The sequence below is a fragment of the Nelumbo nucifera genome, chromosome 4 (assembly GCF_055504915.1).
Source record: "Nelumbo nucifera cultivar China Antique chromosome 4, China Antique-T2T, whole genome shotgun sequence".
Lineage (NCBI taxonomy): Eukaryota > Viridiplantae > Streptophyta > Magnoliopsida > Proteales > Nelumbonaceae > Nelumbo > Nelumbo nucifera.
Genome location: NC_142652.1, coordinates 43,980,115 through 43,999,811, shown reverse-complemented (window position 1 = coordinate 43,999,811; position 19,697 = coordinate 43,980,115). Strand labels below are relative to the sequence as shown.

The 19,697-nt window shown below is 37.7% G+C and overlaps 1 protein-coding gene, 1 long non-coding RNA gene and 1 other non-coding gene across 4 annotated transcripts; 1 reads left to right on the top strand and 2 right to left on the bottom strand.

Moving 5' to 3' along the window:
* Window positions 1–10,936: 10,936 nt before the first annotated feature.
* LOC148792243 (sucrose synthase 7-like) lies at window positions 10,937–16,249 on the top strand. Its single transcript, XM_010272430.3, has 16 exons — window positions 10,937–11,107; window positions 11,203–11,335; window positions 11,419–11,573; window positions 11,909–12,101; window positions 12,202–12,320; window positions 12,458–12,674; window positions 12,755–12,850; window positions 12,934–13,107; window positions 13,215–13,331; window positions 13,411–13,577; window positions 13,904–14,128; window positions 14,385–14,951; window positions 15,146–15,284; window positions 15,388–15,464; window positions 15,682–15,705; window positions 15,874–16,249. Exons 1-16 carry the CDS (start codon window positions 11,007–11,009, stop codon window positions 16,151–16,153), a joined length of 2,784 nt encoding a protein of 927 aa, XP_010270732.1. The 5' UTR covers window positions 10,937–11,006; the 3' UTR covers window positions 16,154–16,249.
* Window positions 16,250–17,374: 1,125 nt separating this feature from the next.
* On the bottom strand, window positions 17,375–19,487 carry LOC148792241 (uncharacterized). 2 transcript variants are annotated; one of them, XR_016085972.1, is made up of 2 exons: window positions 18,244–19,487; window positions 17,375–18,017 (listed from the first exon to the last, which is right to left on the bottom strand). It is a non-coding gene; the product is annotated as an uncharacterized LOC148792241 (long non-coding RNA). The 2 variants fall into 2 exon arrangements; XR_016085973.1 differs by having other exon boundaries at window positions 17,375–18,155; window positions 18,244–19,464.
* Window positions 18,931–19,029, bottom strand: LOC148792242 (small nucleolar RNA Z103). The gene has a single exon (XR_016071002.1). It is a non-coding gene; the product is annotated as a small nucleolar RNA Z103 (small nucleolar RNA).
* Window positions 19,488–19,697: the final 210 nt, after the last annotated feature.

The window sequence follows — 19,697 nt, the reverse complement described above, 5'->3', positions numbered from 1 at the left end:
ATACTTGTCTAGACATCTCCTTCTCCATCAATAAAGTGTGTCAGTTTCTTCACTCCCCCACAACTGAACACTAGGTAGTTGTAAAATGTATTCTATGGCATCTCAAACATACAGACGATCATGATCTTCATTTTTATTCCACCTCAGCTCCCCTCTCTCTTCAGGCTTTCTCTGATGTCGATTGGGCTGGCTGGCCCGATGATCGGCATTCTACAGGTGCTTATTTATTTGGGGTGGAACTTAATGTGTGCAACCTACGATTGCTTGTTCTAGTACTGAACCCAAATTCTAGGCTTGTGCTAATGCTACCATGGAAGTTCTTTGGATTCGTTCTCTATTGCAAGATTTGGGTCAGTCATTAACTCATGTGCCGGTTATTTGGTGCGACAACATTGGTGCAACATGTCTTGCCCCCAATCCTGCCTTTTGAGCCCGTACATGACACATTGAGGTTGATTTCCACTTCATAAGGGATCTTGTGCTCAAACGCTCTTTCTACGTACAGTTCATCTCCTCCGGTGATCAGGTTGTGGATTTTCTCACCAAAGCGGTCAGTGGTACTCGTTTTACTTCTCTTCTGTCCAAGATTCATGTCCTTTCCAGACATTTCACTTGAAGGGCGTATTAGATCATGTTTTGGATAGAGTCCTCATCAGATCAGTTATCCTCTTAGATCTGTACCTTCTCTCTCTCTCTCCTCTCTATCAGTATCTTATCTATAGTTAATTGTATTGTATTCCAACTCAAATACCTCATTATTTGTACTGTAATCAAACTGTGATACTTTGATCCTCGATGATCATCGAACCATTACTTTATTCTTGTTGTGTTATCTTTTCTAATTTACAGAAAAAGGCCAAAGTTGGGGGTATCAAAAAATAAGACTGATATATATTCAGACTATTGGTAATGGTTTTTCCCTCCTCTCCTCTTCTCCTGAAGATTACAACCTCATTCTGAAGAAAGCCTTGTGGATCGGACTTCTAGGTTTGCCCCTGGATTGTTGGAACAGGGATGACCTTGAAAGTATCATTCATGATGTAAGTATTGTAATTAAACTTGGCACAAACACTAAAACATTGTACTGAGCCATGTATCCTCGTGTTTGTGTGAGCGTTAATCTTTCTAAACCGTTCAAGCTTTAGATTCCCCTCACTTTTGTTGGCTAGGAGCATAAGATATAAGTTTTCTATGAGAACATTATTAACCTGTGCTTCAATTATATTGTAGGAGACGAGGTCATCATAAAGCTGCCTTTTGCCCTGACTCAATGCAATCTAGGATTAACCCGGATCGGCAAGGAGGATTGTTAGATCTTTGCCTTTTGATGATTCTATTGTTGTTGACCTTGTTGGGTTTTCTGGGGGTTATGGGTTTTGTGGGACAAGAATCAATGTAACCTTGATCTTATTTTGTACTAATGAATGGATGGTTCATGCTTATATTACTGATCTTGCCTGCAATAAATCTTGCTTTTGTACATTTATTTACACTCTCCTCCTAATCAGGGTGGACATAGAATCATTTGGAATTGGATAATAGTTCCTAGTGCCTAATGGGTGATTTTAATGCTTTTAGAAATAGTGAAAACAAGTTAGGAGGTAGATGAGTGTACCCCAATCAAATCCGTGTCTTCAATGATTTAATTAACCATTGTAATTTAATTGACATAGAGATGAAGGGAGCTCAATTCGCTTGAAAAAACAGTATCACTTTTGGCATCAGAACACTCCCATCTCCTCCTCCAAATGGACAATTTGAAGTGCAGTGGGCCTAAACCATTAAGATTTGAGGCTATGTAGTGCCTTGACCCAAGCCTTGAGGATGTAATTCAAAATGCAGGCAGTTTAGAGTTCCACTGGTTCTAGAGTCATTCAATTTATCAAGAAAAGAAATTCATTGATCCAAAAGCTAAAGTTTGGAAGAAATCTAGATTTGGTAATATTTTTAAGGAGGATATTTTACTCTAGCTAGATTGGAGAGGTACAAATTAGTCTAGTTAACGGCCCTTCTAGCACCTCCCTCCTTAATTTAGAGATTTCCCTTCAAAACCAATTAAATTCTATCCTTACTCGTGAGGAGTGTTTTTGGGCTCAAAAGTCAATAATTGATTGGGTCAACCGCAAAGACAAGAACAACAAATTCTTCCACACAACTCCAACAATCAGAAGAAGTATAGAATTAAAAATAATGATGGGTTTGGATAAATAATAATGAGGAAATTGCTGATTTCTTGTATAAAAATTTAAATGATAGATTCAAAACCGAGGGTACAGAAGGTATTAATGAATTCATTGATGGTATTGATCCTTTTATCTTAAATGAGATGAATCAATCCATCATTAGTAATTTGACTGATGATGAAATTTATTCTACTCATGTCTCAATGAAGGACTTAAAAGCCGTGGGACTTGGCCTTAATACTTTATTTTTTAAAAGATTTTGGCTTATTATTGGCAAGTCTATTTGCAATTTGGTTAAAGCTTTCTTCCATTTTGGGTATTTGAACATAATATAGAACAAAGCATTTATCACTTTGATTCCCAAAACAAATTAATAATCCTGAATTGACTAAAAACTATAGACCTATTAGTTTGTATAGTGTCATTTGGAAAATAATATCCAAAATTCTTATCAATAGAACTAAACCTTTTTTTTTGGATGACATCAATTCACCCTTTCAAGTGTGTTTGTTCCTAATACACAACTCATAGACTATTCTTATTGCTCATGAAATGGTTTACTTCATGAAAAAGAAAAAGGGTAAATCTAAGATCATCACCTACAACATTGATATGGAGAAAGTCTACCACATACCGGAGTAGATTTTCATTGAAAGAGTGCTATTGGATTCCATACTAAGTGGATTGGATGAGTCATGGAGTGTATCAAATCCGAGGGAGATCCTCGTTTCCCTTATAGTTTTGGTCTTTGTGCTGAAACTCTCACTAAAAAGCTCTTAAAGGAAGCAGTCCTTCCTGGTAGTCATATTGGGTGTAAATCTTCGAGAGTTGGGCCCTCCATTCCAATCTTGTAGTTTGCTGATGATTGCTTGATCTTTGCTAATTCTTCCATTTGAGCTTGTCTGAAAATCCAAGAGATCTTATCAAATTTTGTTCGATATTCAGGTTAGGTCCTAAATTTTGCAAAATTTGCACTCTTGTTTTCTAAGAATATCGATGGGAGATTACAAAAAATGTTGTCCAAGATTTTCAGAATACCTGTGGGAGCTAAAACTAGTTCTTATTTGGGAACCCTAGTGAATAATTGCTGAGTTAATAAGGATACCTTTAAACCTCTCATCAAGAAGGTGAATAAAAAGCTATCGAGCTAGAAAAAAACTCGCTCTCCTTTGCGAATAGGTTCACTCTTATTAAAGTCTACTAATACGATGCCCCAATTTATTATGAGGCCCTTTTAAAATTCCAAGGGGTCCGCTGAATGAGATTGATAGAATTCAAAAAGACTAATGGGAGAAAGCCCATCCATTTAGTTAACTGGAATAGTGTATGTACATCTAAGCAGCGGGGTGGTCTCGACTTGAAAAACCTTTGGTGGGTCAACGAGGCCTGCATTGCTAAATTGGGCTGGAAGATTTTGAGTGACAAAAATAATCTTTGGGTTCAAGGTGTCAAAAAAAAAAAAAAAAATTAAAAAGAGATAGTCTTTGACTTGGAGGGGCATTCTCTCATCTAGAGAGTTGCTTAGAGAGGTGTTGGTTGGTCCATTGGCAATGGGAGGTCTATAAAGTTCTAGACCGACAAGTGAGCAGATGATGAGCCTTTATGCAAATCTGTTGATAGTGATAATATTAGTAACAATGATTTACTTGTTAGTGGTGTTATTGGGACTGAGAGGAGTTCTAATTTTATTCGAACCGTTTTTCTTCGTTCTCATGCTCATTATGATAAGCTTATTTGGTGAACCTAACTCGAACTCGAGTGGTAAATTCTCCATCAAGTTTGCATATAATGAAGCTTTGTTTTCTATATGGAGAGTGTGCTAGGCCAAACAATAATTTGACTAAAGTATTGAAGTTTAATTGTCCCCACAAATACAAATTCTTTATGTTTTTTTGCTCCTTGATAATAAGCTAATGTTCAAAATTAAGTTGTTGGTTTCTAGAGGTTCAATATTGATGGGTCATGCGATTTTTGTGTGGAGGAGGATTATGACCATATATTTGCTTTGGGAAAATGACCGATACCCTCAGTGTCAGAATTTGTAGGTTTAAAGTACATTTGGGGTAGGTGCCAGCTTCGGATTGATGCCAATTCATGGGTGGGTATAGGTGGATAGAGTGTAATTTTTGGACGTTTTGAATATTTATAGCTGTGCAGTGGAAATCAGATTTCTGCATTGGGTGTATCCGTATTTGCTTAATGTCCCGTTGCTAGACAAGTATGGGTGACATGTGCATCCTTTCGTTTTCCAAGGGGTTATGTGTCATCTATTTGGGACTGGCGGGTCACTTTAGATAGATATTGGGATGAGGGTTCTACTAACTCTTACACTAGGGAGAAATTTACCATTTTAGTTTGGCACCCGAGGAAAAATAGAAACAAGATGATATTATAAATCCCTTCCCCCTTGGAGAAAGATAGCAAGAACATTTTCTTGGAAATCATGTCCTATACAATTAACGATAGGGGAATGAAGAAAGAAAAATCTTGGATCCCTACCCTTTGGAAAAGGCTGTGCTTCAATGCGCTAGAGATAAATTTTGATGCATCTTGTATTAATGGGTCATGCTTTGTTGTTAGTGCCGCCAAAAAACATTTTAGTAAAATCCTTGACTTAAAAGCCTACAACATTAGAATTGCCACCATCAACTTAGCTGAAGCGTGGGCCACCTGGGAAACCCACAATCTTATTTTGAATTTCAGTAACAAGCACATTATCATTGAGGGCGACTCCATGCTCATGATAGACTGTTTAAACAAGAGGGATGATGGAGACTGAAGTCAAATATTAAAGATTGCTTAAGAGGGATGATGGAGGGTAATGTGGTATACCATCATATCTTCGGTGAACTAACAAAGTTGCTGATTGGTTAGCTAATATTTAGGCCTTCAGTTCTTATCAATTGTTTTGCTTTCTAGGGACGTGCTACTCTCCCGTCTTTTATTTTATAAGAAAAAAATAATAATAAAATATGAGGATTTTGTCAAAATTTAAAAGGTTCTTTCTTGCAAATAAAAATTTAGGGTTAAGTGCCACTACCCAAACTATAGGGTAGTAATTTATGATTACCCTTTTTTAGGATAATTGCCACTACCCCAAACTATAGGTATTAGTTTATAATTTACTCTTTTTTCATTCACAGAACTTCCGTGGATGGAGCTAACTTTGTTACAGTCATTGCATTGCATGAAATGATCAAGCATAGCGGATAATGGTCCTTACAGATTATCAGATCAATGGTAAGATTAAAGGAAGGGGAAATCCATTATATGAATGGCTGAATCATGCAGGGTGGTTGGGCAAAATTTTAAAAATTTCTTTTTTCATTTTAGGAATTGTATTCCCAGTTTTACAAAAACTACATTTTTCAATGATTGTTCTTGAAACAAACCAGACCATATCTGAAAACAAAAGAAAAGGGAGGGCAATACCTGATATGGAATCTACACGTCCAGCTCCCAAAGTAGGTGTTCACGCCCAAAGAGGGTAACAAAACCCGCTTACATTGAATATGGCGTAGTTTGAGGAGAAGCAGGTTCAACAATGCAGTCCTTTAGAAAGAAATGCAATCCTTCAACAAGGATCAACCAAGGGAGTGTGAGCACAAAATCTAATCCGATTTTCTAGCAAAATCAAAGGTAGGAACTAATCTCTATTAGTCCAAGAAACTGGAGATTGAATTGGGGTTTGGGTGGCAAGAACAGATGGAGAGAACTGAGAGCGAAAGGTGAAATCTGGAGCAGTTCGCCCCCCTCTATTTATAAGTCTAAAGACCAAATTCTCCTAATCCAATTAAGAGTTTTCTAATCCAAATCTTTATTTGGATATGTATTCCTTAAGTGAATAAGAGTTATCCTCTTATCCTAATGCTGATCTAAGCCCATATCCAAGACCAAATTCGCCCAAGTCACATGACTGTTTAAACTGTCATGTGACTTTTTAATTAACCCAGTTAATTATGGGCCTTAGGCCCATTAAGCAAGCATGCTCACTTCCCTTTTTAATTGTTGGATAACTTAGCTCTCTTTGTATGGCGTATGACCTTAACATTGATCTTCATAAAAGCCATATGGGTTCATCCTAACTTCTATGACAAATCCTGGCCGAATTCACTGCTAAACATAGTGAACCATTGAGTCCATCAGTATGGATCCTTAATGGGCCCAACATTTACATTAAATATTCCTTGGGTCCAGCCATCTTATGAAGGCCCAAGGACTATGGTCTTAAGTGAGATTAGCCCATCAGGTATAAAAGCACTAAATGGTCTTACATTTAACCTCTCAACCCTTAATGATCAAACACTGCTCGACAAGAGAGGACCTCTCCCTCGACTGCAAGGTACAGTGTTGCACTCTCTGCTCAGATGGATATTGGGAATTAAAACATTTTGCAAACCTTTTTCATAAAACATAAAATATATATTCATATAAATATATTTTTCAAAACAAATATCAAACAAGTTTGAAATCAACTGCCGACTGTTTTAGGTTTCCATTAGAGAGAGCGTAGTCCCCAATCATTCACTTTGTCTGACAAATTGGCTGATTTTATTACTATGATCACCCACTCAAGTGAATTCTTAGACTACCCCAACATGCCCAATTTTTTATCCCCTCTAAGAATCTCGCTATTGGCATATCAAAGATAGCCCAATCTGGCACTTAGTGCAGTACCATAGTCGAGTCTAGGGGTTAAGTGTAATTTTCCAATTTTGTTCATCAGTTTTCAAGGTCTAGGGCATAACTGAAAAATGGTATAGGTTCAGTGTTTCAAACAAATACACACTACATGTGCTTTGAGTCTCACCCTAGTATCTGAGACAAGCCACCCCAACCAACTTGGCAGCACATTAGTGTTAGCCTTGGCAGAATAAACCTCCCCAGGTCTATCTAATGATTGAGAAAATCCTAATATAACACGAGTCTCATAAGTGTCCAATTTAAGGGTATTAACACAAAAACATACAAGATATAACATGAATCAATTATATACTTTTATTCATTTACATTAAATGTTTTATGTACATCAATTTGATTGGAGCTAAGGGCATACACTGTCTAATAGCTCCCATTTGCACTTAGGTCCAATCGGGTACAAGTTGGAGTCTCATATTGTCCACATGTTTCTCAAACACTTTCTGTGTCTGTGGCTTTGTTAATGGGTCTGTTACATTTTCCGCTGATGCTCTCTTTTGAATCTCGACGTCCCCTCTACCAACAATCTCTTGTAGTACATGGTACTTCATTTCGGTGTGCTTTGACTTCGAGTGGGCTCTTTGCTCCTTAGCCTGAGCAATGGCTTCAGCGTTGTGACACAATAATGGAATGGGTAATGTACTAGATGAAACTACTCCTAATTCGTGAATGAACTTCTTCATCCAAACTACTTCCTTGGTAGCTTCACTTGCGGCAATGTACTTGGCCTCGGTCATGGAATCTACTGTGAACCCTTGTTTACTGCTTCTCCAGCTAACTGCATAGGCCATGGTGAAGATGTAACCGGATATAGGCTTTCTATCATTTAGGTCTAACTAGAAGTCGGCAACGGTATACCCTTAGATCTGTAGTGAACTACCATTGAATACCAGACAAAACTCTTTTGTTTTTTAAGGGTATTTTAGTATGTTTTTTATAGCTGTCCAATGCTCATGTCCTGGGTTTGATTGGTATTTACTTACTGCACTCACAGTTTGAGCAATGTCGGGTCGAGTGCACAGCATGACATATATGATTCTCCCTACGATTGAGGCGTAGAGAACCTCTTTCATGCCCTTAATCTCCTCAGGAGTATTGGGAGACATACCCTTGGAGAGAGTGACTCTATGTCTAAAAGGGACAAATCTCTTATTGGAGTTCTCCATGCTGTATTTTTTGACAATTTTGTCAATGTAAGTAGATTGGAATAAACCTATTATCCTTTTTTGATCTATCTTTATAGAGTCAAAGTCCTAGGATGAAGAATGATTCTCCAAGATCTCTCATGGAGAATTGCTATAAAAGCCATACCTTCACTGTAGTCGACATTCCTACATCATTCCCAATGAATGGAATGTCGTCTACATCCAATAATGTAACCTTTACCTTATCTCCCAATGTTTTCCTGTAAACACAAGGCTCATATGGATTTTGCTCAAAGTCAAATTGTTTGACGGTAGAGTCGAATCGGATGTTCCAACTCCTAGAAGCTTGCTTAAGTCCATAGATGGATCGATTAAATTTACACACCATGTGTTCTTAACCTACAACAATGAAACCTTGTGGTTGCTGCATATAGATATATTCAATAATATCTCCATTCAGGAACGTGGTTTTGACATCCATTTGCCAAATTTCATAGCCATAGTGTGCTGCTACAGTTAGTAGGATCCATATGGATTTAAGCATGGCCACTGGCGAAAATGTTTCCTCATAATTGATTCCCTCTTTCTGAGTATACTTCTTCATAGCAAATCGAGCCTTATAGGTCTCAACCTTCCCATTAAGTCCCTCTTCCTCTTGTAAATCCATTTGCAACCAATTGCTTTTATCTTGGGGGGTGGGTTTACGAGGGTCCAGACCTTATTGGTTTCCATTGAGTCTATCTTGGCTTTTATGGCATCTACCCACTTCAAACAATCTATGTCCAACATAACTTCTGTATATGTCGTGGGATCTTCCTCACTGATCATCGCTTTCATCAAGTAACTTTCTTGATCATAGCCGTAATGAAATGGAGGCCTAGAAACTCGGGTAGATCTTCTAGGTTGGGTGTTATCTAGAACTTGTGGAACATCTCCCATTATTTCTGGGCTCTCCTTATTAAGAATAATTTTTTGACAATGATTGTCCATAATGTAATTTTTTTCCAAGAAATGGGCATTTCGATTACAAAACACTTTTTGTTCTCTTGGTTCATAGAATAGGTATCCTATGGAGCTTTTGGGGTAGCCTACATATAGGCAACGACTGGTCTTGGATTCCAATTTGTCAGCATTTGTTCTTTTAACATGTGTAGGACAACTCCAAATCTTCAAGTGTTTTACACTTGGTTTCTTACCGGTCTAGAGCTCATAGGGAGTCTTAGGAACGGATTTGGTTGGAACCTGGTTCAGCACATATATCACAGTCACTAATGCATACCCCCAAAAGGATATAGGTAATTATGAGTGGACGAGAAGTGATCGGACCATATTTAATAGAGCCCGGTTTCTCCTCTTTGATACACCGTTTAATTGTGGTATAGCAAGAGGAGATAGTTGTGATATAATCCCATTGTCCTTTAAGTAGTCCCTGAATTCGTCGGAGAGATACTCGTTTCCTCGATCTGATCGAAGGTCCTTAATTTTTTTCCCCAACTGTTTCTCGACTTTTTGTCTGAACTCCTTGAACTTTTCAAAGGATTCGGACTTATGTCTCATTAGGTACACGTAACCATACATTGAGTAATCATTGGTAAAGGTTATGAAATAAACGTGCTAGTTATGTGTCCTAACATTCATGGTTCCTCCACCCCTGAACCGGTCAGAACCCCGATACAGTACGTATCAATCGATACGATAGGTATTGGTCAATTGAAAGCTCTTGAAACGATACGTATTAGTCGATATGGGCTGATATACTTTGAACTTTGCCATGAAGGTGTAATGTTAACACAACCCACTTTTGGGGAGAATGAATGTTCAGCCCAGGGCCAGAATTCATCGGCCCAAAGTATAATTGGGGTTGGTGCTAGGTCGAAATTGATGTCAATTTCTGAGCGGACATTGATGCATAGAGTAAGGGTTTTTGACATTTTAAATATTTATAAATGTAAGGTGGAATTCAAAAATCTGCATTGGATCTTCCTATACTTTTCCGTCACTTTTGTGGGCCACCTGCACTGTAGCCTGCCATGTCATGCTGAAACGTGGGTTTTGACGGCCATGCTTCCACAAATCCCCCGAGAAGGGAGACGGCACTGCCTAGTCTGCCTAGGCCCGAGCTATCCCAATGTTTTGATATACATAATTGTTTATATATATATATATATATGATATAATAAAATGAAATTAAAAAATTATATTAAAAATAATTAAAATAAAAATTATATATATGCTCAGAGCGCAGATAAAGTAAATCTCGTCGGCTAGTTAGCTCACCATTCAATGGCTTGGTTTGGTGAATTCATCCTCATTTTAAGTGATTACATCCTTTGTGTATTCTCCATTCATCTAACGGTCCAAGTTTTCCTATCTCATATATAGCAAAAAACAACAACTCGGTGTACAGAGGTGACGTGTAGTACGAGTGAAACTGTAGATGACCCGAACACCATGGCTCTCGATTAGACTCTCACCTACCATTTTGGCGGGTACTAGGAGGGAGAAATGTAGAAACATAACGGTTTTTAACGGTCAGGAACACAAACTAAAGAAGAAAAGCATAAAATCCATTTCAGAGGATTTCACACTCCACAAAATTCTTTCCCTAAATTTTTGAAAAAGCATGAAACAGAGTCAATCTGGTTGAGAAAGGATCTCTTCTCAGTGATGAATTCCTTTCTTGTTTCAACCTACCTTTTTTACCTCTAACCAAGGAATATACCTTTCCTATTCCCTCACCCTGCCCATCTAGCTCCATTGCCAGCTAGAAACTCTTAATTCTGATCACCTAATTTGCAGAAACTAAAAGAAAACTACTTTGTTAACTTTAATCTAATTTAAAAATCCATCAAATCAAAGCTAAACCCCATCTCTATAAATAGCCCAGGTTCTGGGATTGTCCAACCATCTTTGTCTTACAACTCTTCCCAGAACTCAGACCTTTTCCCTTCCAGCTTCTGTGTTTCTCCTTTCTGGTCCAATGGCTTCTGGATCATTTATCAAACGATCAGATTCCATTGCCGATAGCATGCCTGAGGCGTTGAGGCAGAGCCGTTACTATATGAAGCGATGCTTCGCAACGTATGTCAACGTTTTCCTGTGTCATTGTCCTTCGTCCCATTATATATTTGATAGGAGAAGGTTTTGGTACTAAATTATTGACATCTGAAAAACAGGTACGTCTCCAAGGGAAGAAGGTTGATAAAGCGCCAACATTTAATGGATGAAATGGAGAAGACAATAGAAGACAAGCTTGAAAGAGCCAAAGTCTTGGAGGGTTTGCTTGGTTACATCCTGGCTTCTACTCAGGTGTTAATCTCTCTTTCTGTTCTCTTTCCATGCTTCCATGGTTGAAGATCACTTATATCCAAAGAATTTTCTAAAAACTACAGGAGGCAGCTGTTGTTCCACCACACGTGGCATTTGCAGTAAGGCCCAATCCTGGATTTTGGGAATTTGTTAAGGTGAATGCTGAAGATTTAGGAGTAGATGGTATTACTGCTGCAGAGTACTTGAAATTTAAAGAAGTGGTTGTTGATGAGAAATGGTAAGTTTTCTAAGCAGATTAGTGTTCTGAAATTGACTCACCCACATACCTCACCTAGACACTGATTTCCAGCTTTACACATTCCAACCCCTTGTACACTTGAATAACTTTTCCAAAACAGGTCTAGACAATTTACTGGAATACCTTGGGTTTCATCAAGTTTCCCAACATTTGAAGTAACTAACCTTCACCTCAAGATACTAATTTATTCTAAATTATATCATATCTTCACCATCTTTTTAATAGTGCTGTGCTACTTAATAATTTTTAAAACCCAATGTCATTTACCAGCTAAAAGCTTTAGGGGTTAAATAATAACATCACTTGACATACAGGGCAACTGATGAACATGCATTGGAAGTGGATTTTGGAGCACCAGATTTCTCCATGCCTCAGTTGAGCTTATCTTCTTCAATTGGAAATGGAGTAAACTTCATCTCGAAGTTCATGACATCCAAGCTAAGGGGACATGCTGAGAGTGCAAAGCCTTTAGTGGACTACTTAATTGCTCTTAATCATCAAGGAGAGGTATGCAAACAAGATAACCTAACAAACAACAAAATTGTAACTCTCACAAAAAAATATGGCAGTCCTTGATCAATTCCACTTCTGGTTCAAAATGTTGCAGAATCTTATGATCAATGAGACCCTCAACACAGTGGAAAAGCTTCAAACAGCATTGATCTTAGCCGATGTGTTCCTGTCCTCACATCCCAAAGACATGCCATATCAGAATTTTGAGCAGAGGTATACTAAACTTTTCACATTGGTTCCCTATACAGTATTATGAACATTAATTAGTAGGCCTTGAGACCTGGTTTTCTTATCTGATGATGAACTATTTTTTGATACTATATCTTATGCTGAACTTTCATACCTTTCAGACTTTCTGAATGGGGTTTTGAGAAAGGATGGGGTGATAATGCAGAAACTGTAAAAGAGACAATGAGATCACTCTCAGAGGTCCTTCAAGCACCAGACCCACTAAACATGGAGAAGTTCTTTGGTAGTCTTCCAACAATTTTCAATGTTGTAATATTCTCTCCCCATGGCTACTTTGGCCAAGCTGATGTCCTTGGCTTGCCAGATACCGGTGGACAGGTATAACTTGAGACAAACTACCAATAAGTTTTCATTCATTGTCAATTGAATGAACTTAGGGCATATGCTATTTTAAACAGGTGGTTTACATTTTGGATCAAGTAAGAGCCTTGGAGGAGGAATTGCTCCTTAGAATTAAGAAGCAAGGCCTGAGTGTAAAGCCTCAGATTCTTGTGGTAGGTTAAAATCATCAAAGAGTCGTGTTGGAGTCATTGGCACATGTCTACAATAGTATTTATACTAATTGCTTCCTATTCAGGTTACAAGACTAATACCAGATGCTCGAGGAACCAAGTGCAACCAGGAGTTGGAACCAATTCTGGAGACGAAGTACTCCCACATCCTTCGTGTCCCTTTCAGAACAGAAAAAGGTATCCTACGCCAGTGGGTTTCTCGCTTTGATATTTACCCCTACCTTGAGAGGTTTACTCAGGCAAGTACCACATTGAATTACAAACTGCAGCCTTAGATTAAGCTTCTTTTGTTGCTAAATTCTAATGAAAATTGTTTTTATCAAATTTCCTATTTCTTGAACTCTAGGATGCCACTGCCAAGATCCTTGACCACTTGGAAGGGAAACCAGACCTCATCATTGGGAATTACACTGATGGAAACTTGGTCGCATCACTAATGGCAAGCAAACTTGGGATAACTCAGGTCTGATAGTTTATAAGTCTTAGGAAAATTGCTGGATTATTATGTTAAAAAATTACTGATTTGATGGTCTCAAAAATAGGGAACCATTGCACACGCTCTAGAGAAGACAAAGTATGAAGACTCAGATATCAAGTGGAAAGAACTCGATGCTAAATATCATTTCTCATGTCAGTTTACAGCTGATATCATTTCCATGAATACTACTGATTTCATCATCACAAGCACATATCAGGAAATTGCAGGAAGGTTAGACACTAAACCACATCTTTTATTTTTAGTCTCCTACAGAGTCTAAAACCTAGTTGATAATCTTTCAGGAGTACAGAGAATGTACAGACTTTGGCTAGGAAGAATAGAACTGTTTTATTGGCTAGCCCAACAAAATTAAGTAAATATGTTTTTGAAAATGTTGGGAAAATTGTGGGAACAATTGTGTGCTGTTATCTACAATTACTTTATTTGCAAGTTTAGCATTCAGAGCCAACTTGGAAGAGATCTGATTGAAATCCAAACTAATTCCAAGTGAAATGCTGTCTACAACAACTAACTTCAGATTTTTTTTTTCTCTGCAGAAAAGACAGGCCTGGACAGTATGAAAGTCATGCTGCATTTACACTACCAGGGCTCTGTCGAATTGTCTCAGGCATCAATGTCTTTGATCCCAAATTCAACATTGCTGCCCCTGGGGCTGATCAATCTGTGTACTTCCCTTATACACAAAAGCAAAAGCGGCTGACCTCATTTCATCCTGCAATTGAAGAATTACTCTACAGTAAAGAGGATAATGATGAACACATGTGAGTTTCTTGGTTATGGTTCATTTATTTCCAACAAATGCAGAATGACATGGGGCAAACACTGAGGTTCCAAAATATGACATGCCTTGTCTAGTATGATATGGGACAAACACTTTATGCATTTACTACTTACCCATACACAACCTAACTGCAAATTTAAAATCTGTCATTTGTGCACTATATAGTAAAAAAAAAGAAAAGGAAAAACTGATACCATATCATGAAGTTTCTAATATCTGAACCATTCCTGGAACAGTGGGTTTCTGGAGGACAGGAAAAAGCCCATTATCTTCTCAATGGCAAGGCTCGATACTGTGAAGAACATTACAGGATTAACTGAGTGGTATGGGAAGAATAAAAGGCTGAGGAATTTGGTTAATTTAGTTGTTGTGGCCGGCTTCTTTGACCCTTCCAAATCAAAAGACAGAGAAGAAATTGATGAAATAAAAAAGATGCACAGCCTGATAGACAAGTACCAACTTAAGGGTCAGATCCGATGGATAGCAGCTCAGACTGATCGATCCCGGAATGCAGAACTGTACCGCTTTATTGCTGATACAAAGGGAGCTTTTGTACAGCCTGCCTTGTATGAAGCATTTGGTCTTACAGTGATTGAGGCAATGAATTGTGGACTACCAACGTTTGCAACCAATCAAGGAGGCCCAGCAGAAATCATTGTTGATGGGGTTTCAGGATTCCACATTGATCCTAACAATGGAGATGAATCAAGCAATAAGATTGCTGATTTCTTTGAAAAGTGCAAGAAGAATGTTGAATACTGGAACAAGATATCCACAGCAGGTCTCCAACGCATATATGAATGGTAACTAGAAGAGCCTAATACTTTTTATTTACCATAATGCACAAACCAAAACTCATTAACAAACACAAATTGCATATAAACATACACTATTTATTTCCTATATTCTTTACCATAATGGTAACTAGAAGAGCCTAATACTTTTTATTTACCATAATACTTTTTATTTCCTATATTCTTTGATGGATCTTTTGCAGCTACACATGGAAGATTTATGCAAACAAAGTGTTGAACATGGGATCCATCTACAGCTTCTGGAGACAGTTGAACAAAGAACAGAAGCAAGCCAAACAAAGATACCTTCAAATGTTCTACAATCTCCAATTTAGAAACTTGGTGAGTTGGTTTGCTCATCTTTTAGGTACTGATTAATAACTGACTAAAGAGATAAAGAGATTTCAATAACTGTTTGTTTTCATGTCTGTTGACATCATTGCAGGCAAAGAATGTACCAATACCAAGTGATGAAGCCCAACAACAGCCAGCTCCAAAGCCAAAATCCCAGCCAACACAAAGGCATGTTATCTCCATCATAGAGTAACTAAAGGATACCAGCCTTGTGTGTATAAAACCACATAGTTAATTATTTGTTTCATCTTTTCTTTAAATTAATCTGAAAAAATAAATACCAATGACCTCAATGGAGTTTCAATATTGAACTTCTTATGTTGTTTCTTTTATAAAATTTTGTACTCTTTATTTACATGGTTGTTTCTTGCTTTGTCTATACCAGACGCTCATCTTCTCGACTCCAAAGGTAATGATGATCCCCAATCAACTCACCCTGCATTGCTTCATTCTACTCTCAATGGGGTAATCACTTATTTGAACAATTTAACCTATGTCTAGGATATTCGGTTAATTCCTGAATCACAATGGTGTTTGGATTCTACCCTGCTTCAACTCAAAAGAGCATTCTTCGCAGGAATGAAGGTACAGAGATCGATAATAAAGAGACAGAGATCAAACAACTTGGGTCAGCAAGTTCAAAGACCGTGTATGAATTTTCAAAGATCAATAAAGATACAGAGGACAAACATCTTGAGTCACCAAGTTCAAAAACCAAGCATGAAGAGAATGATACCAGGCAGCTTGGGTCCCCAAGTAGCAGTCAAGTTTGTCTCAACTGGCGTTGGCAATGTCTCCTTTTTCTCTCTCTTTTCATTTTTTACATTCTAATAAGGTTGTACCGTGTCTTTGCTTAATAACAATATAATGATCTGATGAAGATCGAATGTATGTTCTATTGGGTGTCATGATCTGGATTTTATAATAAACAGTGTTGAATTATTTCAAACAAAGAGCAAATTCATTATGCGATCAATTGGACTGTTTCAGTTTCATATTTTTCCCTACGCTCAGTTTGGAAGGAGTACAAATGTAAATATGTAGAGTGCAAAACTATGTATTTTATATTATTATGTATGTATTTGTACTGTAAGGAATACAAATACAAATTTGTAGAGTACAAAACCTTCAATTTTATATATTTTGTATGTATTTGTACTTGTACTCCTTCCAAACTGAGCCTTAACATCACCACTATGGATTGGTGTAGTTTCATATTCATATTTTTTCATATTGTACTCTTGTGAACTATCTTTAAAGAATAGTTTGTATTATCTCAGGTTTGGATGATGCATTTACTGGATTTGGATGTTACAATTTACATCTGATTAATAATCTGATCTGATTTGAATATTACAACATACATTCAATTCATAATCAGATCAGATTTGGATTTGACGGATCTGATTGTATTAAAATTATGTATTGATTTTAATACATAAATTTTATATAAATATTTAAAATTATATGCATATATTCTCTATGTTGTACTATATATATAATAAATTCAGTATGCTAATTTTACATTAATTTATTATATATAACAGTTGAAAAGTAATTAAGTTTTAATTGTTTTTGGTATTTTAAAAGATTAGAACAGGAATTAAATTTGAACCTAATCTGAGTCCATTAGGATTTGTCTTCAAATCTGATGAGATTCTGATGCAGGTTAGTACAACCCAATTACAGCCGTAATGATTCAAAGTGGACTGCCATTAGGGCTGTCAATGGGCGAGGTCCGACCCGATGGACCCAAAGCGATTGAGCTGGTTCTAGTTCCAGGAACTGGAGCCGATGGGAATATATATTAAACACAAATGTTTATTTTAATTTATTATAATCGAGTCTGTTGGGTTAGACCAGATTGTCCCGAGATATGATCGATTCAGTTCTGGGTCCAAAAATTACAGACTCAGTCAAATCCGATTCCGGGTCTGAGTCCACGACATTTCATGTTGAATCGGTTCTGATTCCAACTGGTTCCAACCCAGACCGGACCCGTCGACAGCCCTAACTGCCATTGAATCATATCGATGGTTCAGTATGAAACCCAAATAATGGCTTGAAGTTGAAGGCAATGAAACAATATAGCCCTCCATTAAACATAATTCTGGGACCATTCCTTAAAGAAGCCTTAATAACACAAAACACGCTACTCCAACTTTCTATGAAGCCATCACCAATCTCAAAATCAATAGAGCCGAGTTGCACTGTTGTGTTAGTCTCTTCTGCTCGAATATGATATCCAAACCTGTCCCGATACGCACCACAAATAATACACGTGCACTCGACATCGGCTATTCGGCTACGGCTAGTTTTACAAATGTTAATAATGAATTATGATACATGTCAATGGGGTCAGTTTTGGTACAGGGCAGCTTCTACCCGAATTCAAACCAATTAACACTGACCCGAGTCACCCGACTCTTATTGGGTCAATGCGGGCTTGCCACTTACCCACACATCTCTAAATCTCTAATTCTAAACGAACAAGTGAACAACAATGCAGATTCATCTTCAACCCAGAAGTGTTCAATTCCTCTACATCATGGAAGATCGACATCTTCCTCCGACAAAGCTTTGATCAGAACAAGTGCATCTCTTCTGCGATGAAGGAATGAAAACCAACTCCTCAGCAAACCACAAACTTTCTATTAATGGAATATCCTCAGACTCGAGCTTCAATGCAAAAGGCCCCATCTGAATCTCGTATCACCATCCCTACACCAGAACAACCCAATCCAATACCAGTATCAATATTCACTTTCAGAGGAGGTCTAATGGGAATAGTCCAACGGATGAGAGAAAAGTCCTCTATATTGAATTGAAGCCTCCCTCGCACCATGCATGTTTACTGGTCTAGATATACACATTATAATGCAAAAACAGATGATTCAGAGATTCATCAGCCACAACATACCATGAATGTAACAAGTTATGGATATACCTCCACAAAAAATCGTGAATTCTTGGTGAGATTTATGGCTTCCTTCGGCATCCATCGGGGGAATCCATTCTAGCATGGCCTACAGCCTTAAGGCCGTGTTTGTCTGATCGTAAAAGTAGGACAATTCTACTTTCGAATTAGATTGAAGCAGAGCAGCTGATCAGTGGCTGTGTTTGGTGACAGTGAGTCTTGCTTCTATGCACTTCCGAAAGCTTGTCTACCGATTTAGATCCTTCCATCCTTCTTGTCTTCAACCTTCCCAATCTACACTTCTATCCTTCCTAGATCTTTTATATCATCCATTTTCTGTTGAATCCTTCTGTATGTTTATCACTTTCAAGACTTTTACATTACTAATTTAATATGATTACTACATATTCATTCCCAGAGCTTGTTTCCCCTTCTAAGAAATCTGTTCATAAAGTATGATCACAAATTTAAGAGTACTCCTATTAATGCATATATGTTGATCAAATCAAAAGATTTGGCTTTAGAATCTCCATAAAACAAATAGTATAGTAGATCAAAGTAAGCACAAGTTTTAATCAGAGTCGATCTATGTAGAAAGACTCGTCATTTCTGTTTCTCCAACTTAAACACTTGGATGGTTCAATCTTGTATCATATAACGACTACTGCAAAACAAACTGTAAAAACAATAAAAAAATTTGATTTAATACTAAGGTGGATGGATCAGATTCCTGGCTTGAACCTTCTCCGAAGAGAAATAATCTAAAGCTCAGTATAATCAGAGTCGATCATCTGGGGAAAGGCTCATCACTTCCAACCACCATTAGTCCACTACCTATCAAAAGGCTTTGAAAGCTATTTGAATCTCAAGGTGTGAGAAATTGAGAACACGGTTGGCTCTTACACCACCGATCATAGACAGAATGAATCATGGTAATCAGCATTCGACACCCAAACTCGAACCAGGCGAGAGGAATGGAACTACGGCGAGGAAGAAATAGAGACTAATGGAATTAGACAACCCTAAACTCGCAACAAGCGAGACGAATGGAAAATTTGTAAACCCTTCAGCGTAGAAACCCAAACCTCGCAACAAGCGAGAAGAGTCGAAAATTAGTAAACTATACAACGAGGAAGAAAAAGAAACCAAGGGAAAACCCTAGATAATGGAGAGGGCAAAAACAAATAACACATAAACAATGAATCCTTCCCCAAAATCAAAAGGCGAAAGATGTGCATGTGGTGCTGTGTTTCCGCTAAAGCCTGCAATTTATAGAGTTAAATTGAAAACCTTAAACCTAAAAGTAATAGAACAGGCCAACGGGGTGGTGTTCGGGGGCCACGTGTACGGATTCGATTAATGAGTTGTTTTAGTTAAATTACTACTACCCACACATTTGCTACGACAGTATCGTAGCCCTGTGCCCAAAACATCAAAGCCTTTGATTTGTTGTCATGATGAATTCTTGTACCTCTGCAGAAAAA